At 36.8% G+C, this 25,655-nt stretch overlaps 1 protein-coding gene across 8 annotated transcripts in view; it reads left to right on the top strand.

The window, feature by feature from the left end:
* SOX6 (SRY-box transcription factor 6) overlaps positions 1-25,655 on the top strand; it is a 370,303-nt gene that overhangs the window by 128,653 nt on the left and 215,995 nt on the right. For 7 of the 8 annotated variants that reach the window (XM_030950420.1, XM_030950421.1, XM_030950419.1 and 4 more), the window contains one exon: positions 12,487-12,730. In XM_030950420.1, coding sequence (XP_030806280.1) covers positions 12,491-12,730 — 240 coding nt within the window. In that variant the 5' untranslated portion in view covers positions 12,487-12,490. The remainder of the gene's footprint in view (positions 1-12,486; positions 12,731-25,655) is intronic. The other variant, XM_030950423.1, reaches the window with a different exon arrangement.

The following is a 25,655-nucleotide window of genomic DNA, read 5'->3' as shown; positions in this document are numbered from 1 at the left end:
TTGTAAAAGCAAGAGTGTTGAGAGAGTTGCTTAGTAAAGGTGAAGATATTTTGAGATTTCTGGAACATGAGAAGTTGTGCTGATTGCCAAATATTAGACTGCTTCATTACCTTCTATGAAAAAACAACCAGGGTACAGTCTCAGTGTAAGAAGAACCTCTTTGTAGAAGTTCCTTCCCTTGGAGGTTGACCCTCTGCTGAAAAGATGGGCTCACCCCAAACCTGCCTCCTTCTAGGGTGGCCCTCTGCCTCTCTGTGAGCTCCAGGTTCTGCCCAGGTAGGGCTTTTCCCTGCCTGAATCAGCTTCCAAAACCTCAATGACCAAAAATGATACAGCAGAAAGAAACCAAAAGGGTCTTTGCTATCTCCCCTTTCACACTTTATTTTTGTCTGCCCAAATGTGTGCCTCCTGATGGGCTGATGGGCACCTGTCCTGGTCCTGTCACCTCAGCCCTGCTCTGCATGGTGCTAATGCCATGGGGAGGCTGCCAGAGTGGTTGTGTGCTGGGCACTGAAGTGACCTCAAATAATTAGTGAGAATTTGTGCCTGCTGCACTGGGGGTCTTACGTATTTAGATGATCCCCGTCTCTTTCATGACCTTGCTCCACAGGAGCTGCTGGACTGCAGTGCTTTGCCAAGTAGCAGCCTAAGAATTCATGTTCAAATTAAAACATAAATTATTTTTGTTTCAGTAGTTTGTGTTCGATTCCTCCCCAAATTATGATCTGCTATAAGCTCTTATGCCAGTTGGAGAAGTAATTTTTTGGGTTTTTTTTTGAAAGTGCTTGTCTGTGTAAGTGAAGAGGTCTTGTTATTTTGAATCAGCTCAAGAGGAATACACTTTAAAAATACTGACAGCAATGGATACAGGCTGCCGCTATTCCCAATCTACCTTACTATTTTTTGCATTTCTCTGCGATGAGTGTTTGGAGGAATATTATCATGTCATATGATTCCTGCTAATACTGGTAGTCAGTTTTTCATGGAAAACACAGAAATTCCATACTGCAAAAAGACCCAACATAAATCTTCAATGCCAGGAAAAGTTAAGGATATATTTTTTGATGAATAAATAGGATTGAGTTAACCTCAATACAACTGCTCTGATTTACAGCGTCTGAGGATCTGACCCATTCTCAAAAATCTGTAAGGATTCTGTGTCTGTGTCATAATTCCTAGATTAAAAGATACATTTCTTTTCAGCTCTATACATATTTTGGTTAGAACCACAGGCAATGGATTGTCTCGTTTATGGTTCATGGTAGTGAGGATAGCTGTACCAACTAAACCTGCCTGCAAATCTGTGTGTATGTTATGTATGTATCATGTTCTGTATGGCACTGCCTTTGAAATTGTTAACAGAGCCCTCCAGAAATGTCCGTGAGAAAACGAAACTGTTCAAATCTGAGTTTTGAAGTAATAGTCTGCACATATTATGCACCGTTTATTTGTCTAGTATAAATTATTACCAATAAACATAAGTGGGGAACGGTTACAAAATACAGCCCTGAGCAAAAAAAAGTGACACTGTTTGAAAAGACAAGACTCCCTTACAAAGGCAGATCGTGTGTTTTATCCTTAATATATAGGAAAAAATGGGTCAGAGATGAAAACCACAATAAGGCGCCGTATATTTCAATGGTAAACATGCTGCATCACAAGTTATAAAAGGGTATCTCACCCTTTTAGCTAAAATCACTTGCCGGGGATCTAACTGGATGGGCAAGATAATGGTAAAAAATATTTAAAATCACTGACAATATTTTAAAGTCTGCATTTTAGACCATTGGTCTGTTTACTTTCTAATTGTTTGGAAACAACTTCATCTGAGCCTTTGGTTTGTGTGCTGGCTTGTGTTTTCTTTTGTACTCTGATAGTTGTTCTTCATTATGTTCTTTAACACATTTAAAATTACTGACACTGAACTTTGAACACTCAGAAATGTGGACCAATTCCGAGCCTGAGCACTCTTCACCTTTACCCTTATGATTGATTTTGATATGCATGTTTCCTTCTCAGAGAGCAGATTCTGTATTCTATAACCTTCCGTGAAAGTGGGATAGTGGAGGGTCCTCAATTACTGCAGATTATTTCTTTTTAACAATTTTGTGGTGCGTTACAGAACTGAAACCAAAGGGCAGGGAGAGTTTGTAGTTTGCTTTGCAACTGATGCAGTTTCAGAGTGCTGCATGCAGGGACTGCTGCTGCTTGATCTCTTCAAGCTGAATAGTGAAGTGGTGTAAGTTTCTCCTGTGATGATTGCTTTTTAATGTTCTCTGATTCTTTTTAGTGCCTAGTCCTTAGATACCTTAGTGAATTCCTTAAGAAATACAGAGCTTTATTTGGGAATCTGGTTAGTATTAAACTAAATAACAGCTAAAATATTTGATGTTAAGTATGTCATGCTAAGACTTTGAATAACAATGTCTTATTATTTCAGGCTTTTTTTAAAGTCAGTTAAAATTGGCAGATATTTCACCTGTGGAGCTGGTGAAAGGATAGGAGGTTCAAAGTCTCAATAAATTGAACTTTAAATTGTTTGCACTTAATAGCAGCTGATTACCTTAATTAATAGAGGAGAAAATGTTTTGTTGTACTTTATTTGATTTCTTAGAGTGTTGTAATTATTTATCTTTTTTCTTCATGTTTTTGTAGTGAAGGTAATTAAAATAAAAAGAAAAGCAGCCCGAGCAGTGGAGAGTTTGGGAGAATAAGAGAGATGTTACCACCCTTGTTCTTGGCCACACTGCCCACCAAATAAGGGTATTTCTCAAATATTTCCTGAGTAGATTTCCTAGGCATGTGATCTTTTTCTGAACAGAATGCTTCTTTCTCCCAGTATAGTTGCAGCTCTCTGGTGAATGTGGTGGCTCCTGCAGGGGTCTATGAACACATTTTGGGGTTCCCATTGTGCCCACAGGTAATGATCGTATTGTATAGACCTTAGTTCAAAACGAAGCAATATTGTGGACAATGCTGCCTTCTAAAAGCCTGATTGTAAGGACCGTGAACTAAAACCAGAACTTTCCAAAGTTGCACAAAAATGGGCATTGTGTCTAGTTATGTTTTATCTGATCAAAGTACTTGGGCCTTTAAAATAGTTTTGGGTTTTTGCTACCTTCCTTTCTTCCTCTGTTCCTGCTGGTGCTGTTGTGTGACTGGGTGCAGTGCACAAGAGCAACCATCAAAGGCCAAAGCCTGGGAGCAGGCTGCAGTTGGAGAATCCAGCTTTTCTGTGTTGCACCTGAGCTCCTGTGGATGAGGCGCCTGATACAAGGCACAGCAGGAATTCCTGGTTGGATTTGTGGAGCTGCATCTCATCCTTTTCTGCAAGGCTAACAATGTGTTTAAGTAGTCCTTGTACCTGCTTTTGCCGAAGGGCTAGAGTTATATCTCGCTCTGGTGCAGCTGTGCAGGGTGGGAAAAAAGCTCCTTGACCATTACTGCCATTCCTTAACAGTCCTTCAGAGAAAGGCTGATGTCAAAGACTGAGTCTTAGCTCTGCTCTTTTCTCTTCTGACTTGCCCATAGCTGGGGAAACCTTACAGAGTATGTGAAGGTGATGTGCATTTTCATCCAGAAATGCACAGGAACTTTGTGTGTGTTAGTAGTGAATGGAATGTCAACACAGGAGAGATAATCCATTATATCACCCTACAGTGCAAATTTTTCAAGAAGGGTTTAAGTTTTGTTTCATTTCTGTGAACTAGATGAAAATAGTTTTCCATATATATATCCTACCTAAGACACTCTTTTGTAGTTTATAGGATGCCCAGAGCTACTGTAGATATAAAACAATTTCTAGTTATTAGATCTCTGCATCACCAAAATGCAAATTTCACTCCTGAATATGTAGGCCACTTGCTGAATAACCTCAAGAAATATATGGTGAAAATGCTATTTTTCATGTATTCAGATTACCTCCTTCAAAGGTTTTCCTCAGTTTTTAATATCCTGAAAGTCCCAGTTCTGAGACAGACTGCAGTTCAAACTTCATTTTCAGTTCTTAGAGTGAAGTCATTTAAATAAACAAATAAAAGTGGCACGTCATGTGTAGCTTGTGCCAAAGTACGCTGTGTGCCAGTTAGAATTAATTTTTTATGAAACCTCACATATATGAGTTTATAATAACAACAATGCAGATATGTATGCTCGTCCCTAGCAGCAGCTCTGCTGACCCTTGCAGTACTTTAAATGTGCACAAGTAAAATGCCAGCACAGTTCTGACCTGTGTTTATTTTTAATGTTTCATGAATCACCTCCTTTTGCCGTTTTTTCTATTTTACAAATAAATCTTATTGCTAAATTAACTAGGATATTTGATAGTGAGAATAAAATCTCTCATCTGAATCTCTCATATTTCTTTTTTTTGTGCGTGTGTGAATAGCCAGATGGAAGTGTTTACCCTTTAGAGAATTTTAGATCTGATATTTTTGTTACATTTTGTTTCTTCCTGGTAATTGTGTTGGCACTTTGCTGATCTCAAGTTGTGTGTTATTACAATGGAAGGTGACAATTTGATTGTCTTCAGTTGGAGAAACAGGCAATTTTATATTCACTGAGCTGTCAGGTAACAGTACTTCACAATACTAAGGGCTCCTGGCAATGTGGTTTGGCACCTGTATTTAAGTGCTTTGATGCTTGCATAACCTCTACTGAATCAGAAATGTTTTGCCTGCTAGAAATGTTTTTAGGCTGGTAGTGTAAGGTTTTTATTAAAAGGAAAAATCTGTAACTGAGCTGCAGAGCCATTGTTTTGTGCTACATGGAGGTTCTAATTTGGTGCTTTAGTGCAACAGGCTACAGGTGAGCCTGAAACTGATACTTCATTTCTCTGTCTGCTGAGCTGTTTGGCTTGACTTAGAGCTGAGAACTAAAAATATGGAAAGGAGGGAGTAGGAAATGGGAGGGGGGGGAAACAAGTCTGGCTGTATTGATATTTCTGTTCTGAAATGCAGAGAGATGGCATGTGACTTTTCACACCTGTAGGATTGAAAATTAACTGTTTAACTCATCACATGGAATTTTAGGCAACTCCTGAAAATGTATCATAGGAGGGAAATAATATGAGAATACTGTATCTTAGCATTGGAGCATGTTTCTAGTGGAATCTTGAAAGGATTTAATGAACCTTTCAGGAACTTGTGCCCACCAGGTCTAAGTGTGATCAGGAAAATTTTCAGTTATTAGAACAATTTCTTAACTGTCTTTTTAAGGGAGAAAAAAAAGGTATTTTTGCTTCTGTGTAAAGTCTCAAAGTCTAAACATGCTAAAATAAGTTTTTCCTATTTTAGTGTTTTTAGGCATTATTTATCAAAACCATTTCTATAATCATTCAGATAAACAAGTAATTCTGATCCATAAAAATATGTGGATTAGTGGTTATTTATAGCAAGCATTGTTTTCTAATGTTATTGTTAAGGATTGCTTTTATTTATATAATATTTTCTCTTACTTGCTGCCTAGAAAAACAAATCCTAATAAGTTGCTGATGGATAAATTCTTGGCACGCTCACTCTTGTTCCCATAATTATTGGTAAAGATAGCTGGAAGTCAGTACTGCCTTTTTTTTTTTCTTTTTCCAACAGTAAGAAATTGGATATCCAGAGACACATGGCCCAGTCATAGGACTTTAAAGGCAGCCATCACTGAGAAGCTAATACCAACCAATTAAACAGAGGTGGTTACGTGATGTAACATTATCAGGAGAAACAATTCATGAGTCAAAGCATTCCAGGGCATATGAGCTCCAGTCCAAAGAACAGTCTCAAGCTGTTTAAATAATGTGACAGCAATATTGTCAGCTAAATATAAACTATAGAAAATATTAACTACTGTGACTGAAGATGAGCACATCCCAGGTGCCAAGTGACTATTCTTTCACTGCTCTTTTACTGTGTTCCATGCGGGTTTGTTCACCTTAGGCATTTTCAGTGAAAGCTTCTGGTAGGGGATAAAGAGAACAGAGTATTTAGCTTGCTAAAAAGATAGGTTGTGATTTTGGCATTTGTGAATCCAAACAGACATTTTGAATTTTCAGTGAAAAGTCCAGAGGGGTTGTGAGGCTGTTTTGGTGTGTCCATTTTGATGCTTTCAAGAACTAGGTAAAGAGATAAGAGCTCATTCACTAATCCTAGTAGTTCAGCATGACTGCATGGCTGGGGAGGTCACTCTAATGGCAGAACATAAGAAAATGGCTTTCCAAAAAATTCCAAATGCAGGTTTTTTTTTTCCCTCATGTTATTTTTTTTTTCAAAGGAGAAGACATACCATAAAAGTTCTTCCCTCTGAGCTTTGAGGAAGTCTGAATCTGAAGTCAAACTTTGTGATTTGGATTCATATCTATTAGCAGAAGGGTAATTTGCCTGGATTGGAAAAACAAATGCAAGAATAGCTGAGTGTGTATCTTGGAAGCCGTGGGTGTATTGCTTAGCTTGATGCTTATTTCAGCCAGAGATTTGGGTGCTCAGTTAACATTTTAGCTGTCATTTCTTGAATCACATTTGCTTCCACTCCCCCTCCCGCCCTTTTATTTCCAAGGTGGTTCCTGCGATTACCATAAACTCTCTAATCTTGCAATGCTGTTTATGATCTATATGTAACTAATTCATGTAGAATTCCTGCAAAATGAAGCCAAGGAAGAGCTTGAGGGAGTTGAGTTGATTGGCCTGAGGCCTTGCTGTGACTCAGAGCCAGGAACAGAAACAGATTCTCTCCCATTGCAGCCTTCTTGAGCTATTCGGGCTTTGTGCAGAGGGATTTATGTTGAGGTGTGGGGCCCCAGGAGTACAAAATCTTTTACTGACTGTTCAATTGTGCTACTAATTCTCCTTGAAAAGAGAGAAAAGATTTTCAAGATTTCATAATTTTAGGAAATAGCTGTTTATTCTAAAATGGCATAAAGATTACAGCATTAGCTTTACAGTGAGTTACGTTGCTGGGTTCTGTCTACACAACATTATTTTACAGGGCAGAACTGCAAAATATTTTGGCTATTGCTAGAACACATTCATTTTTCTTTAAGTCTATCTGAGCTATAATGCATCTAATATACCCCAAAGTTAAGTGATGATTTTTGAGGGAGGGTCCTGTAACAATGTTTAAAATTATGAGAGGAGTATGCCCATTTTAAAACCTGGGAAGGGATAAGATGCTGTGGCTGATTCTTTTGTTTTTTTTTTTTTTTAGTTATGAACACCAGGTTAGCATAAAAGTTTAGAAGGAAATGCTTAAAAGGTTATGAGTACCTCTAAAAATGGTTTCTTTTAATTTATTTAGTTCTGGAGTCACCAAAGCACTTAGACATGTGCTTAACTTTTTGAAACTGAGTAGTCCAATTTGAAATTAGTGGACTGCTTGCATACTTACAGTTAATCATGCACTTAAGTACTTTAATCTGGCACTTTGGGGAAAAGGAATGGAGACTGTTCATAAAAGCTCTGTAAGCGAATATATTTCTAATCTAATCTGATTCCAATCTACTGTTGGAGCTGTAGACCTGGGTTATGTCTCTGCTGCAGTCACTAAAGCAGGATGAATTAGTCCATCTGAGCACCCCGCTACTGTAGTTGGAGAGCTATCAGAAGCAAGCTTGTTTAAAATTAGTTTGGATATCTGAGCATTACAAAGCAGTCATTTATGTGGCTGCAGTGTAGACATGCCTCTAGGTTTATGAATGCTTTGTGAGGGTGGAGCAGAGCAGAAGCGAGAGTCCCCAGCCAACTATAAGTCTGCTTTGTCATATATCTGTTGTTATTGCTCAGTTTATATGTTTTTGGAACAGTGTCTGGGCCATTGCATTGTTGTTATCTGTTGTTATACTTTGTGGCTTGATTCTGAAATGTCTGGCAGCTGAAACTCCACGTCTTGCCTTAATTTCTACTGTAACATTTAATCATTTGAGCAGTCAACAGGGATGGAAGATTTTTCAGGCTTTGGAAACCTTTCATGTCAGGACTACCAGCTAATTGTTTTGAAAAAGAGGGTATGATTTTTTTGAAGAATTTGAGGAAAACCTTAGGCAAAAAAAAAAAGTATTAACATTTGCATTTACCAAAGGTATAACACACTGCATGTAGGAAAAAAGAAAAACCATCGTTTTGTCAATCTGACTGGCTGTCTTCTTTAGGGCAGACAGAATTTCTTCTCTGGTTACAAATAAAAAATCAGGTCATATCTATAGCAAGTGAAGCTGTTTGGGATTGTGTTTTTGTAGGTAAAAAAACCTGTAGCAGTTCAATTTTAGCTTTTCTACCTGAGGCTGACTGAAGTTGGGGTCCAATCCTTCAGGTTTACTGACCTTTTGATAAATTCAAAATGAGGTAGAATTTATTCTAGAGTTGGAAAATATGGATCAAGATTTTTTAAATTCTCAGACTTGAGTAGGTGATAGGACTTCAGTTAATTAGGTTCTTTTTCAACCTTTTCTCATACCCATTAGATATATTTTCCACCTTTAGTGATTGCTGTGTTCAGCTAATCTGTCAATTTAACCAAAGCAACAATTTCACAATGTAGTTTTCTTTCTGATTGTGTGCTGTGTAATCAATATACTGATATAATGTGAGTGTAATTTCCTCTCTTATTTTATCTCCACTGCACAGTATTATAAATAAACAGCTAAAAAAGAAAAAAGAAAGAAAAGCAGCAAACAAATCTGTTGCATCTTCTTTTAAGATTGTACCACTGTAGACACTTGTTCTAGTAAAGTAGAATTGGACCCACTTGATTGCATTTAAATTTTTCATGCTTCAGCAGTTTGTCTGGGAGCACAGTAAAGAAAACCCCCCGAGCGAGGATAGTTTAGAATAATAGAACTTGATTTTGTGTATTATAGCGGCACCATTTGCGCTGCTGTAGTTAGGGTTGTGTCAGCACTTCCATTATAAACCCCTGTTTGCAGGGGTTATAACTAGGGAGATATTTTTTATCAGAAACTTTTTTTTTTTTTAAATCATTCCAGTGAGTTTAATTGATAATAGCAGAAAAAAAATTATAATGGAAATTAGTAAATTTCTGATATGTTTTACAAGCCTTATTTATTATGAATATTGATTTTTTTTTCTCCTCTCAGCAGGGATTTTAGCAAATGCATTTTGAATATTTTAAATATAAAATTGGGAAGTTGTTATGGCTTAAAATTTGACTGCTATTCATGCTCATATTTTAACATTGAAATATTTTAACACAACACGCTGCTCTACAGCTTAATTTTATCATAAACATAAACTACTCAACTGGGCCAGAGTCTTCTCCACTGGAATTGAATGAGACCTTGGAGTTATTGACTGAACTCTGCCTTTTGACCTGATGGAATCACGTGTTCAGAATTCTCCCAAATGGCTGGATAACACCCATCTGCAGAGTTTAAATTTGCTCTGCTTTCCTGATTGCAAACCCAGGCATAACTGGACACCCTCAGAAAGCCATGTAAAAATGAAGTATATTCACTGATTTAATGATTGTGCTGGCAAAAGAATGTGGAGAGCTTAATCTAACAGGTCCCTACACATCTGTCCCTTTAAACCCAATGTTTTTAATCTAACAACCAAAAAGTTACCGTTAAATCTAGTTGTTTTAACAAAGCTTTGGAGAAAATAGAAGTGAAACACACCCCTAAAAATTATGCCATGAGAAAAGCAAGTGCCTGGGAGGCCTGCCTGAGCCTGTCTTCCCTTCCAGGCTCCAAGACTATAGGTGACTGATTAAAGTGCAGCATGGAAGGTGTCTGTCCATAATGCAGCAGTGGGGAGAAGTGGTGGGTGGAGCTAGGAAGCGCTTGAATCCTACCCTTGGTCTGTTCTCTTGCTCCAGTACAGAAAGAAGTTGCTGGGCATGGCTTGAGATTATTAGTCAATGGGACTTTTTATAATTTTATTTTTAATATTAACAAAGTCCCTTTATGTAATCAACTTCACAGCAATTGAATGGAGATTTTTATTGAATTGTGTTTAAAACATCACAAATAAGACTAAGGTGTGTTAGTGTACATGTCAAGGAAAAAAATGCTTCCCTTACAGTGCATTACCAGTAGATAGCTTTGCTGAATGGTCACTTGGGGAAACACCAAAAGCCTGTTTATGAAATAGAGGTGAAGCCTTTCTAGACTAATTATATTCAGCATGTAATTTCTAAACTTCAGTCTGAATTTTGATTTTCAATTAACATTCCCAATTTGAAGATAATTTTCTATTTAATGTAATTGCAGGAAATAATTTATTGGCTGATTAAGACTGAGGGCCCAGCCTTCCTTAAGAAAACAGTCCCTAACAAACCAGCCTTTAAAGCCAACTCATAGCTTTGGACAGATTCAGCCTATTTTTGCAGCTGCAGAGTTGTGTTTAATTAGGATTGTGCAGTATTATTCATTGGTGCAGTTTGTAGTTGAAATTATTCTTAAGAGACATTTTCATTTCTAGTTTTGTGTCATGATTAATTTATGGTGAAGAAACAGCCATAGCTCTTGCTTTACACAGGAGCTCGTTCAGTATGAAACAGGAATGAGATCTGTTGAGAAGGTGAAAGAAAGGAAAAACCTTTATTGTGACTTTCGGTTTTCATGTCGGGTTTTAAAATTACGCAGAGCATGACTTATATTTTCATGTGAGTGATTGCATTAACGTGACTACTTTAATGAGAAAAGGGAAAGCAACCTTTTATTTTATCTTGGATCATAGCAATTATGAGCCAGAACCTTTTGAAGTGCACACGATAATGCTGGTTGCTGAACTCTTGGCATGTTCTCTGTAGCATCAACACAAATTCTTTAGCATAGGAAGAATGCAACGCACGGTTTAAATTCCTCGGTTCTGCTTATTGGCAGCACTCATGTTAGACTCCCACTTACACTTAGGCTTCCCTAAAGGAAACACAAACCTTTTTTTCCCCCACCAGTATCGAGTTTAAGAGGCAGGATTATCTCTATTTACAGAATAGTTATTCTAAATAGGTATCAGTGTTTTAATATGTTTCAGAGCACTTCAAAGCTTGTAATACTTTCATATTGAACTGTACATAATTAGATTAGTTGATCCTATATTAATTTTTTTTTCACTGTAGGATACTAAATCTGAACTCCCTCATTACTTGTGAGAAATTTAGCATTAGCTGTTAAATCCTATGTGAAACACAGGCTGCTACATAAAAACTACTGTTTAAATTGGAATTAACTTAATTATTTTTCTTTGCACTTGATATTTCCTTCACTGTAATATTCATGAAAGCATGTGACAGATTTTTAAATTTAACTGTTAGTCTCAGATTTCCAGACCCTTTAATCAGTATTTATTTGTCTGTAGAAACAGTACTAGCAAGTTAATGATTTGCTAATTTGAAAAATGCTCATGTGGTTTCCTATGTTAACTGATTTGTGCATTTTTAAAGAAATGGTATGAAATCAATTATTGTTAGAAAGCAATTAAGGTGAAGATCTTATTCCTTAGTTTCTCAGCAATTTTGGTGTCAAGGATATTCTGTAGTTACTAAGACCTGGGAAAATAACTAATATATTTTAGCTGTCCCTTTTCAGGTTTATTAATGATTGTTTTAACAGTTGCAGTTAATCTTACTAGAAATTTTAAATGACAGTGTTTTCAGATTTTGAGTTCAAGTCAGTAATATTTTCATCTAAGTGCAGAAACTGTGGCGAAAGCTGTGTTTGCATATGAGATGGTAGTAAGAGGCCATTATTAGGAAAAGGCATTTAACATAAATCAGTGCATTTATTCCTTGCACTTTTAAGTAATTCAAAGTATTTTGTTGAGCTATATCCTGTACTTCATGTCTAATATGAAAAGAAACATAATTATTTTAGGTTTTTAGTTTGAACTGTAAAATGTTGCTAAGGTATTATCCATCCATTTAACAAACCTTTTAGGTTTAGAATACTTTTCACATGAGCTTCTCAAAGCACTTTCTGAAAGGTAAAACGGGGCAAAATTTTAAACTGTCTAAAAGCAGTATAGCTTTAAACAAACAGCAAAAGGACTCATTTAGCAGAATTTTAAATGGATTTAAAATTTATCTCATATATGTAGAAAGCAACTTCTGCTTGCAAGGAATGAGGTCAGGTAAGCATGATGAGCTCTCTCCTTTAAAGGTTTGCTTGTAAGCTTCAGGTTGCTCATGGGAGTAAGAGTTTAAAGAATTGAACTCATACAGAATCAGCATGAATATACCAATAAAATCACTATTTTCTTATGGCTGGAGAAAATTATATTGTTTGACAAGTCTTAATGTATAGAATGATGCCATATAACTTAACCCTGACCTTGTCTTGGCATCAAGGAGTACTTTTCCTCAGTGTTCTGGGTCCAGATCCTCAAGCTTGTGCTTTTTAGAATAAAAATTCTGTTGACTGCAGGTGATTAATTTGTTACTGTTCTAGGCAGGTGTGATGCACTTAGAGGACTGTTCTGAGCTTGATTTTTTTTTTTTTTGTCACTGAACACCAATGTTTTCTTTTTGTCTCCTTCTCTTGTCTCGCAGAAGAATGTCTTCCAAGCAGGCTACCTCTCCATTTGCATGTGCAGCTGATGGAGAGGAAACAATGACCCAGGACTTAGCACCACGAGACAAGGAAGAGGGCAACAGCGACCAGCACGCGGCCCCTCATCTGCCTCTACACAATGTCATGCACAACAAACCTCACTCCGAGGAGCTCCCCACCCTGGTCACCACCATCCAGCAGGACCCCGAGTGGGATGGAGTAATCTCAGCCCAACACAGAATGGTGAGTTTGGCTGTCCCCACAGGGGCTTTCCAAATTTAGTGCTGTAAGAGATTGCTCACTGCCCTTTGGGAAGACGTGTGCAGGTGTAAAGCTTTTTAAATGCTAAAACGTCAGCAGTAGATCAACATTGTGTGGTGTAATTGTAAATTACAATTGTATAATTTACTTAAGTATACAGGTCTATTTGAATGAGGTCATTTGATGAGTTCACCTTCTGAAAGGAAATGCATCTATTTATCATGTTTTCATTCATACCTTGATTTATGTCATAACCTTTCTAGCTCATATATTCAAGCATTAATTTCTGACAGGAGGATGTAGCTCACAACTGTTTGTCATCTGCAAAGTGTTGTGCTGAAGGAAGAAACTTTAATGTATTTTTTTTTACTCATCTTTCAGAAATAGGACCTACCAATTTAGAATATTATATCTTTACGTAGCAACAAAGAAGCTGGCATTTTATGTGACACAAAAGAAACTGGCATTTTAGGTGACACAAACATCCTACCGTGCTTTTAGGAAATTACAAATTTTTGTGGAGGGGAAAGGTGCTTATGAGTAGCTAGATCACCACTTATACACAGGTGATGTTGGATATGATCAGAATTATTATCCCTATTCTCTTCAGCAGCCTAAATGTAATTTATATAGTGGTTGTAGCTCTGTCTCTGAATCCCCAAAACTCTGCAATAAATGGGCAGGCTGAATGAAGGCTGAATGGACAGAGCATCTTAGTAAATTTATTTTCCTTACATGTGTTCCTCAGAAACAGAATTAAGGTATGTGGAGCAGCCAAGTGTTCTGTAAATTTAGAACATCATAATTCCAGACTCTCTGGAAAATGACTTTCAAAAACCTTAAATTCAGACAGCTTAAAAAGAATAATTTGCATTTTCATAAAATTTCTCAATTTCTATTAAATACCTATGATCAGATTTTTTTCAGCAAAACTTTTTTTTTCCTGTACTAATCAGCAGATTTTAATAATGTTAAGCACAATTGCAGATTTTTTTAGCACCACTAACAATAATGGACTTATTTCAAATTTGACTAGATGCAATAATTCTAATGGATTAATCAGCAGAGATACCACAGTTCTTCGTACCTATTGTCATGTCTGGAGTTAGTTTAATAATAGCATTTGTTTTGTTAAAATATAATGTTGGTTTTTTCCTCCTAAAATCCAAATGATTCAAGAGATCAAACCAAACCAGAAAAATGCTATCTAATCTGTAATGCACAATTTAACCCAGTGCAGAACTTTCTGTCAGGCGTTAAATATTCTTATGTATTTGGGTGACTGTCATGAAGAAGGCAAAACTTCCACTGCAAAATCACTTTTAAAGAAAAATGATTATAGATTAGTGATTTGGAAAGGTAGGTTGTAAGATGTATTTATGGCTTATATTCAGAATTTTGGACTGAGAGTCACTCTTTTGCCCAAGTTATGCAATAAGGACATTAGAATAATTTAAACTTCTGTGTTATCAGGAGGACAAGCTGCATGCAGACTAGAAAGGACTGATCCAGTTTGTTGATGGAAAAAGTTAATCTGTGAATTCATCAGCTACTTCTCCATTCACTCAGAGAGGCAGGTGCACTCTTGGAATTTTGATATTAGGACACCAGTATCATAGATAAAATTACTCTGTGTCCTAGAGAGAAAGGAACTCCTAGATTCCAGCAGTCCTTCCATGCAGCTTTTTTTTTTTTTTTTTGGTTCAGCCTGTTCCTTGGACCTGAAGTGAGGTGAAATGGTTGGCCCTTGTACAGTGTGATCATTTGTGCTCACATTGCTCTGGAGGGGTTTGCAGTCCCAGTGAGAGAGAGCAATCTCTGTTTCCTTTCCTCATGCTGCACTGTCATGTCAACACTCGCTGTACCTCTGGACAGGCACGAATCACTGCACAGCCTCTCATGTTGCAGAACAGGTGCATAAACTTTGCTTGAGGGACTTAGCACTCTGGTTTTCCTATCTCCTTTTTCCAGTAAATATTCCATGTAGATGAATGTCCTGAAAATCATTAGCAGTTTCCACAAGTCCCTGGGCTTAAATCTGGTGGTGGATATATGTCAGACTTATTTCACAAGCTCTCAGCTAAACCAAATGGATCTCTTTTTCTTCCCAGCTCAAAGCTGGGTCTAATTTACAAGGCTTGGCTACCAGTGAAGACTAAGACATGTTTTTTGGTTGCAATTAAAAGAGTTCTAAATGTACAGAGCAAGGTCCAGGTGTATATACAGTTTGGTGACTTAGATAGCTTGTGAGATCACAACAGTGAAGTAGGGAAATTTTTTTTCTCCTTGAGGGACTCTAATTTAAGTACCTTGTTTGATTTTTCATGATTTTTTTTCCTCACTTAAATATGTTCTTTATGAACAAACATTTAAGCCTATATTAATTGCAGAGAGTTTCTCTGAAGTATCTTAGTCAAGCAGGCATTTATATTGTTAAGAAAGAATTTAGAGAGACCTGCAACTATCCTGATGAAAACTTGTTCATACTCCTTAGAGGGAGGAGAGATGTTTCTTTCCAGAAAGACAGATTCCAGAAGGTGGGTTGGGCAATTCTGAGATAGGTGTTGTGGCAGTGGCCACTTTTTTGCTTAATAAACCCAAATTCCCAGAAGGTAAGCACTTTCTGACCTTTCCCAGACGGATCCTTTAGAGGCAGATTTGAAGAAGCACCTGTTCATAGAATTTACTTTGAAAGTAAAGACAGTAGTGCTGTCATTAAAATGCATCAATAATGTGTGTTGTCTGCTTAAAAGATAGTAAATTCAAAGAATGCTGTGTCGACATATGGGGAGGAAAAATTTCTCTTTTATCTGGTATCTAATTAAGAGCACAATCCTGCATCCTTTCTGTCCTTAAAACTACTAAGGAGTTGACTGGAATTTGAAAGAGCCCACAGTATGCATCATAATTTGCTACGAGGGCTGTACAGATCTCAAGTTTAGAAAAGATACTGTAGGAGGGCAATTTTAGTGAAAAAAAATTGCATTTCTACCCAACATTTATGGCATGCAGCACTTTCGGTAATGTAAGATACCTTTAAACGACATTGTTCATTATCAGAAAAAAACCACACTGGCTAGAAATGTTTTCAAACTTTCACTCCCTTTTGATATCAGGCATTGCTTTCCACTGAGTCCTTTGTGTATTCTGAATGTCTGGAAGCCAAAATATTTTGTTTTAACTCCTACTCTATAGTATTTCCCAGCTGTGTACTTATATGGTGTAATAAAAGGATTTAACAAATGGGAAATAGCAGCTGCATTTGGAAATTCCCTTTGTGCTCCCTTTTCATTTGACAGATTCAGCAATGTGTAACAACTGTAACGTCAGACCTGTAATGACTTATACTGCCAGTATCATTTCACCAGCCAATTTGATGTTACAGTGTGGGGAAGATAAAGCAACCCAAAGATTTCTGTAAATTCATATTACTGAGCTGAAAAGATTATACTTATCTTTCTAACTGTAACTTAGTGTAAAACACCTGGATCTCTGGGTATTTATTGCTGATTGTAGCCCTACTAGACAATAAAACCTATTTCAGGCTAAGGCCATATCTATTAGTTGTGGTAAACTGTAGGGAAGAGGACAAAGTGGTACTAAGATAATGGTGAAAGTATTGTGCCTTGTCCAACGAGACAGTGAGAAGCAGGCATGAAAATAGTCAAATTTTTAGATTGCATCCAAAATTTGTCTCTGTTAAGGCAACAGAGAGGTTGAGCGGGAAAGGCCAAAAATATTTAATTTTGCTAAATTTAATAGTAATTGAGTTGTTGTATCCCAGTAATATATTTAGTGACCAGCATGCAAAGAAATGGAAAATATTAATATGTTTACTCACTGTGGGACCAGGAATGGCCCCCATCTTCATACAGAGTCCCACACAGCCCATGAGGTAAATTACAATGTTTTTTTTATTTTTGCTGTGAAGTATCAGGAGAAAGCAGGGCCAACAAGAAAACACAAATTTAGATGGAGAAGTGACTTTACCTTCTTTGAGGAATGGGGTGGTGTATTCCCATGCTATTAAGGCTAGACTTGGGACTCATGAACAATAAATTTTAGCAGCTTTAATCTAAAGAAATGTGGACCCTTTCTCCAAAAGGCACAGTTTCTCATCTGCTCCCACCAGTAACTAATCCACAGAGAGGTAAATTCTCTTCCCACCCCCAATCCTAGTGTAACAAGCAGGGTTGTGAGGAGCTCACAAGCACTGTGGGGATCACTTGTAGGTGGTCGCTGGACCCTTTTCCCACTGCTGTTCCCCCTGCCCAGGACTCCAGGGCAGCTGGCAGCGGGAGTTAGTGAGACAGTGTGCGCATGCACTGGATGAGGGCAGGCAAATCTTTTATGCTCTGCTGTTATTTGGATGGGAGGGACTCTCACAGGGAACCCCTGCAGCAAACTCAGTCTCAAAGATGGGTGTTATTTCCCTGGACCGAGGGAAACCAAACACAGACACACAAATTAAATTAATTGTCTCCAAATATATGTTGTGTTTCCCTGTACATTTTGTAACATCATTCAGAGATCCCTTGGATTTAGAAACTAATTGTATCTCATTGGATTTTATCTCAAATGGCAGCATTGACAGATAGTTCATAATTACGTCAAGACTCTATCATTTGTTGACTTCTTGCCAAAGGAGTGAAAGGCTTCCTACCTTTCCACTGTGGCTGCATGTACATCTCAGCAGTACTGAGAGCAGATTTATGTGTGCAGCAGAGAAATTGAAGATCTTTTCATATCACATGTATTTGTTCCTTTTAAAATAATTTTATTACCAAGTATCACATTTTATTTTATATAGCTTTAGCAAAGCTACTGCCACCAGAAAGGCAGAAATAGGTGGTATCCTAAAGCTCTTAATATTTTGGTGCTTCTGTCTCTACATAAAACAGGCACAATCCTGTTGCTTCCCCCCCGCCTCCTGCTCCATGTTATTAACTGCTCATGTTGAAGGTTCTTCCCTTTAAGGAAAATAAACTCAGGTGTTTAGGGAAGATCATTGAAAAACATTTACACATGCTAAACACTGTGAATTTGTTGTTATATAAATTCATGGCTTCAAATTCTTGAAAGTTATAGATACAATTACATGTTTTGAAATTTTATTTTTGGTTCCTTTATGGGCTGAATATGAACATATAAAATGCATCAAACATAAATGCCCTAAACTCTGGCAATTCTGTTTCTGCTAAATTGCTCATGCAGCTGTTATTTACATGTACAAATCTGAGTTTTGTGATCATCGAAAGCAATTCTACTCTGCTTGTGATATTATTTCTGCAAGCCAGGTAGTGCATTAGAATTTTTATCTAACTAAAGAGATAAATACCTACATACATAATTGCATGGGTACGAAGTTTTGGCTGAAATTAAAGGGTGTGTAAAAGCTGAGGATATGGTATTTTATATATCCATAAAATAAACACCTCTGAAAAATATATTGCAGAAAAGATAGAATTAATTATTTTTAAGCATGTTGTTCTGATTCAGAAGGCATTCATGTATGTGCTTAACTTTACTTTATTAGAACTACCAGCAACTATAATGTTAAGCACATGTCTAAAGGTTTGAAATATCAAGGACTTTGTTTTACTATCTTTAGCATAAAAAGATGTTAACATTTCATATTAAAAACAATAAAACAATTCCCTAGAAGTGTGTGGGATAATGTGTTTAGTGGAGGTGGTGAAATATAAAATTGAACTTTATTTGAAGAAGAATCAAATAATTGTTCTTGTTGGCATGCTTGTTTTGTTTTATTTTCATTTTGACATTGTAATTTTTCTTTTCCAAATGCACAGTCTATTTTAAACCTTTCCCTATATTCTAGGGTGAACTGTGTTTAAACAGAATTAATCATCACCTGAGTTCTTCGCAAAAGACTTGTGGTTTATGTTCATCTAAATCTGTAGTAATTTTATTCCTTTCTCCTATTTTAACATTTCCTATTTTTATGAAGCAATTTCTGAAAACTTTTTAATTCACTTCTGTATATTGACATGAATTTTTTCAAAAGTAGAAGCATTAACACGTTCTAAATTGTTAATTTTTTTTTTCCTTGGGCAAGAAGGAATCAGGTATGCATGCTGATTAACACACTCCAGTCATTAACATGTGATTATGTGGGCTGCATATTGAGCACCTGCCAAAAGATAAAATCCAGCACTTTACTACATCTGTGCAAGGACTTTTTGCATTTCTTTTGTACTTTGACAGCTCAAGAGAAAACAGACTTTGGTATCTTTGTTCAGCATAATAAAACTGTGTACATAAAATATCTTCATGGAGGAAGGAAAGATACTACATATATTTATTTTAATCTTTGAGGCCATGAAAAACCCAGGGACTGAGACTTACACAGCACCAAGTGTAATATGAATCTCCTAATGTACTGTATCACTGACATTCATATACAGTTTACAACATTCTTGCATGTTTATAAGGATTATCTGTTCTGGGATTCAGCCAATGTTATTGTAATTCACAGCAATTTTATGTGATACCTTTATGTCTCATAAATTTCTTGTTTTTATTTCAATCTTCCAAATGTTTCATCAGTGTTTACCTTAAAGAAATGCAAGTACTCTATGCAGCAGGCTGGTTTCCTGCATGCATTCCTCTGCAAAAGCTAAAAGGGGACATAAAGCATGTACTACATGTCATGTAACTATATACAGAGGAGGATTTTCATGTGCATTCAATATTGCTAGAAACATAAAGACAAATTTTATTTTTCTATTTACAATAGACCTAGTTATAAGTTGGACAATTAATATGACCTAATAGGGGGAAGTTGGATATATACAAAGTGGTCTGGAATATCCAAGCCACACAGTCCTTGTTTTATTTGGCAACTTCTGATAAGCATGCATCAAAAAATACATGTCCTTATTTACCCAAGAGGTAAACAGTGCTGATCAGCTGGGACTGATCACAATGCTTCTTTAGTTTCAGTTTAGATGAAAATGTAAGTCTAAATAATCATTTTGTAAATGGCTGTCCATTGCTTTTTCCTTAATATGAGCATTTAACCAAAGTGCAGGGCATAAAGTCGCAATATTGTTGTGATTTATTACCAAACATAAACACAGGGAGTTAGGACAGATGGTATTTGGATAATTAAGGAAATCCTTAGCATCTAACTCTTACAAAAGCACATGAGTTTATGAATATCATTTGTGGGTGAGTTGATTGCCATATAGAAGTGATCTGTCATTGTATTTAAAAATTTTGGGGTGTTTTTCTGTCGTGGAATGGAGCAAAGTGCCTGCCAACGTGTTTCAAATCACTGCTCATTTGTAAAGAGAAAGGTTTGAATCAAAAAGCTGAAAAATTGTAACCTTCTGAAATCTGTGTACCCAATGTTGGTTCACCTGGTTTGCTCCAACACCTGAGTAGAAAGGGATTGTTGAAATTAAGCAATATAGTATAAATATAATGTATTTTACATAAAACAAAATGTCCCTGCCCATGCCTTCCAAACAGACAGCTGGTTTTGCAGTGACCTCTTCATAAGACCATACTTAAATTATATGTTCTTGATTATTAGGACATCTCATTTTCAAACCTTTGATCTAAAGTTATTTTCCTTTTTAATTTTTTTTTTCATTCTCAATTTAACATAATATTTCTTGGCTTAGATCTTACTGTTGTATTGATTCTTCTTGAAGTTTTTAGAACTGTATAAAAGATGGAATACAAGCCCTTTAGAGATTGTATTCAGCCTATACTTCGGCAGTGAAATCAGTATAAGTTTTATCAGAGTAAATGCTGAGCAAAAGACTTGAAGCTTTATTTCATTATTTGCCATTTGCCCTCCCACTAGCATAATTTGCTGAGACTTAACAAATGATGTTCTCTCAATAGCTCATAGCAGTCATTCTCAAGCCTTGGATTTAAATAAATCTTTCTTAATAAAACTTTTGTGTTTTTTTCTTAATCAGATGAGAATTGGAAATGATCACTTAGATTTTTAATTTATTTTAATTCTATTTAATTAAATTCCTCAAAATGGGAAACCATATTTAATGTAGTGATTGGAAATGATTTTGTAAACATTTGCTTTCATTATATGTTAACTCCAGACTAGTTCCAAGTGCCAGCATGCCTCTAGTACTTGGAATCAAAACCACTCTGGATATCCAACTTTCCTGGGGTGTTTACATGTGTCCCATTCAATGCAGAGACAGATAAATATCCCTTTATAACAGAAAAGCCTCATCCACATGGAAATAAGCAATTCAGCTAACACATTTTATGTTAGTAATATTTGCTTTCTACTTCTTGGCCATTCATCCTGTGATTTCAGTTGAACTCTTACAGAAACAGTTTTCTCTCTGGCTATTAAGTGGGATTGCAGTCGTCAACTTTCAATCAAAGTTGATCACAGTTATTATTAAATTGCTAACTAACACTGTGACCTTGATTTCATAGAGCCCTCAGTTTCATTTCACAAGGTTTCCTCTTTTCTCACCTTCAGAGAGCTCCAGAGGATCCCCCCTCCCGACGTGAAACGTAAATGCTGCCATTAAAATCCGCAGCCCTGTGCGCTTCCCCCCGTTTGAGACTCCTGACAAGAGAATCCAGCTCACCAGGCTGTTGGTCTGTCCTTAACACTTAGGAGGACACCAAACAGAGATCTTTCCACAAGCCAGATTTATACTCATGATTGTGGTGTCCCCAAATTGAGATGTTGCATCTCAACCCACAAATACAGCCCCCTGTATTTTTTACTTGGCTATTTGGAGGAAGGAGCAAGAATACTGAATTGTCTTTTTAGCCTGTAATCTCTCACCAATAGAACTGTAATTTTGTGTCTGATTGCTCTATTTTGGAAGTGAAAAGACTTCATAGAAGGTGACCAAGTTGGCTCATGATTCAGCTTGCAGGTATTGCTATAGATATTGGCTTCCCAATATGAAAAATACTGGGTCAGATATCAATACTTTTATTTTTGTAATTTTCAGCAGTACTCTCATTTATCCTGTTTAAACCAGTGGGAGCACTGATGGAAAATGAGCTACTTAAATTGTTTGAATCTAAATACAAAAGAAAATTTTTTTTACACTAACAAGAAAATTATTATTATTTGCTCAATCCCTTTTCAGTAGAAACATCTAAGAGCCTATAAGGCTTTTCCTTTCTTTATACAGAAACCATCAGCTATCTTCTTGAAGAATATAACCCATGTAACTTCTGAAATTTAAGGAATGCGCTTGCTAAAAATTAATTTTCTCAGAGTAAGAGACCTGCTGAACTATCTTTACATATTATCTTAATGTAACAGTTTTAAACAAATTATTGTGGTGTGTGAAGAAAATACCATGTGTGTAGTCACAGAGTCCCTGTCTTTATTTTTACCAAGTTGTTTGTAATTATTCAGAATTGTTCCTGCCATTCCCAAAGCTTGAGCCATTCACAGCAACTCTAAAAGAAATGACTAACAGGTCACTTGTTTATACCAGGCAGCCTGGAAAGCTGGTAAGAGTAAGGAAAATGTTGTTGACCACATACATTCCAAGAAATTTTGAGGTTGATTAAAGTATATTGTCCCTCTAGCATGAAAAAGTCCAAGGATAGACCCAGGGAAGCTTTTCCCATGTTGTGCTGGAGCTCTTCATGTTGTTTTCCAATTGACACGCAAGAAAGGTGGAGGTTTTATTAAAAGTAAAGTATGATTTCATGCAGGGGCTATCTATCCCTGAATGAGTCATCCATAGTGTTTTAGTGTCCATATCTTGCTACTTTTGGATTTTCTGCATTTTGTGCATCTATTTATTTTTCTCAATTTTTTACCCTTTGAACTTAATCCTTAAATTTTAGTGCCTATATATTGGTATTTAAGCTGTTACAATAACAGAGAATTTTGTCAAAACACTAACCACAGTGGGTTGAATGATCAGTAATGGAATTTGGGCTGTGCTAATGAGCTGGCAAGAAAATGTAGACAGGAAAAAATGCCATTTATTTACCTTGATATGAAACCCCAACATTTCAAAAATAGACTCAATTTTGCCCCTCCTGGATAGTAAGCAGCTGAAATAGTGGTCCAAAACTGAGTTTGTCTCTTCAGGGCAATATGATTTTCTGGCTTAGTCATCTCTGCAACTAAACAGCTTTGCAACTTTAAGCATTTCTACCTGACACAGGCAAAGATTAAGATAGAAAATGATTGTACATGTTGTTTAAGCTTTCAGATCTGTTCTTTTTTTGTTTAATAAGCTGTCTTCAAATTTTATGGCTTGCCAATAGGTAGAGACCAGTCTGGAAAGGCCACTCTTGTGGTGGACAAATATCCCTGTGCAGTCCCATATGCATTCTGCTACAGGCATAAACAGTTCTACAATTATCCAGAATTGTTGTGTAAGTGGGAGGGTAGTTTTATAAATCCAGCAAAACCAGAGTGAGATCCTGAAGAAGCATGCCCTATGTTAAATATTTTATCCATAGACTAAATGTTTGTTATTTATCTGATTGTATTTTCCATATTTCCCCCTGCCTTACCTGGAAATCACTGAAATTGGTGAGAATAGCACACCATGAAAAATGTACTTTTCAAAGGGAAATGTTATGTGTTGAAGACATCATTTCAAGTTTAGACTTAAACTACCATTTTTACAGAAATACATGAATTTTAAACCTGAGAATCCAGGGATAGGTCCCTTGCCTAGTGTACTATGGAGCTACTGAATCAATTTGGGCACCAGATTGTGTCCACATACATTAAGTGGATATTCATATCAGTCATATTTTATTAGTAATTTTTTATTTTTATCAGTGATGCTGAGAAAAGCTGACTTGTATAGAAATTTTTCATCAGCGCTGATGGATTTCTCATTTGGATTTTGCAAAATGAAAACATTTGGTTTGATCTTGGCTAGGCGTTTTACTTGTATTTACTTCTTCTTCCATGATCTTGGAAAACACATGAAAAAAAACCTTAATAGCATCCTTTCTTCTCTCTCTTCAGATCAAACAAAGAGGGAATTCCTCATTCTGTAAAAGGTGGCTTCAAAAAACTTAAGGCTAAGGGATGTGTTTTTATTGAATTGTTCCATATTCATGCTCAAAAGGACCAGGTTCTCCTCTCCTAACCATGAATTCATGGATTTGTTCTAATTTAGGAAGCATGGTGGTCCTTTTCCATCTTAACTCCAGAGTTTCTAGGGAAAGTGCTTTATGCATTAGAGCAAGAGGATCAAGAAACCATTTGCAAACGTGATATCCCTCTTGTTTCAGGCAGCAGACACAATCCACTAGACTTTTCAGAGGATTCCTGGATGTATTAGGAGGGTCTCTGTCTGCAGCTCATGAATGTCAATGCAAATTAATTTTTGATAGCCAGGTCTGCATCTGATGTATGTGATAGTTGCACTTTTGCTCTTGCAGTGGGTGAGGTGCTGGGACAAGCCTGACATGCCACAGCAAGTGGTCTGCAAAAGGTTGTAAGGTCCATCATGGAAATAAAAACTCTCGATAAATTTACTGCAACATTTACTTCATTTTCAAGACGCTGAATGCTGCAGTAGAAACTTGCCTTCATGTACAGTTGAGTTAATTTTCTAGCGTAAAAAATAACAGGAATATTTCCCTTGCCCCCTTGTGTTTTGGTCTGTCTGGTTAGCCATTAATGTGAGGTCAATAAAACCTGCTCTAAGTACCCCAGGCCTAAATAGAACCAGAAATATTACAAATGCATTTTCTGTTTTATTTTTATTCTACATTTTAATTATCCACAAAACTGGCAATATAGAATAGTTAATTAATTGGACAAACCCTCATACTTGCAAAGGCAGTCATTCTGCCTCGCTTCCATAAATCTGCTTCCTTTGTGTGGAGTTTAAACTTGTCACATCTCCATTGTGGATATTGCAGTCTTTTGGACAAGAAAAAGAAGGGTGAACGTGCTGCCTGATGAAGGCAGGACTAGGGGAGTCTTTCCTTACAGCAAAGGAACATTTTGCTGGACCATGTATGCATCCAGATGGGGAACAGGAGAGGTTATCAGGAGGAAGAACATTCCGTTATTCCTACTAACTCCACAGATTTGCCTTATCTTCTTGTTTCCAGCCTAAACAATAGATTTAGTCTTCCTTGCTGAGAGCATGAAACCCCTGCATTGAGCATGATGGATGCGCTTCATGTACTGTAAGAGGATGTTGCTCTCTTGAGACAAAGCACATCTAAATCACTAAGTTGTTCTTGTACTGTCCTCAAAGGTGAAAGTGTGGAAGTATGTAGTATTAATTCTTCACTGAGGAAAGGGATTGTAGAAAGTCATGCTTTGCATCTGAAAAATATTAAAGATGCTCTTTCCATCTCCATTGTAAGAAAAATTCTAAGTAGTTTTTCTTAGAAAGAGTTAAATGGATGAAATGCCTTCCATTTTGAAGGCAGCTAAATAAGTTAATCTCTGTACCTGGTCTAAGTTACTGTTCTCAGTGATGTTTGCTTCTTCAGTGAATACAAATTGATGGAGTGAAAAATTAGTTAATGTTTATTTGCTAAAAATACAAAGATAAAATTTTTATTTCATGTCACCTTTCTTTCTGTTTGTGCCTGCAAAACCTCTGTCACTTCTACTATGTTGATGAGGGGCTGCTACCAGTGGGATGAGATATAGTGTCTTCTGATTTCCCGTCTTAGTGAATAAATACATTTGCAACATCCCTAGTAAATGCTGCCTCCTTCTCCAGTGATGGTAGCAGTGCTGTGCTGATCACAGACTGCTGTGCTTGAAGATGATGTGTTGCCACCTCCTCCTGCACAGTCCCCAGCCCCGAGTCACCCAGCTTGCTCCTTGTTGGTCTTGCTCCTTGTTGGTCTTGCTCCTCCTGTTACATTGCACAGTTACTTCCTAATCTGTTCCAGACTGAAGCAAAGATTTGTGTCTTGTGGT

Source organism: Camarhynchus parvulus, chromosome 5 (genome assembly GCF_901933205.1).
Source record: "Camarhynchus parvulus chromosome 5, STF_HiC, whole genome shotgun sequence".
Classification (NCBI taxonomy): domain Eukaryota; kingdom Metazoa; phylum Chordata; class Aves; order Passeriformes; family Thraupidae; genus Camarhynchus; species Camarhynchus parvulus.
The sequence above is the reverse complement of the archived record's forward strand: the minus strand, read 5'-3'. Positions and strand labels throughout refer to the sequence as shown.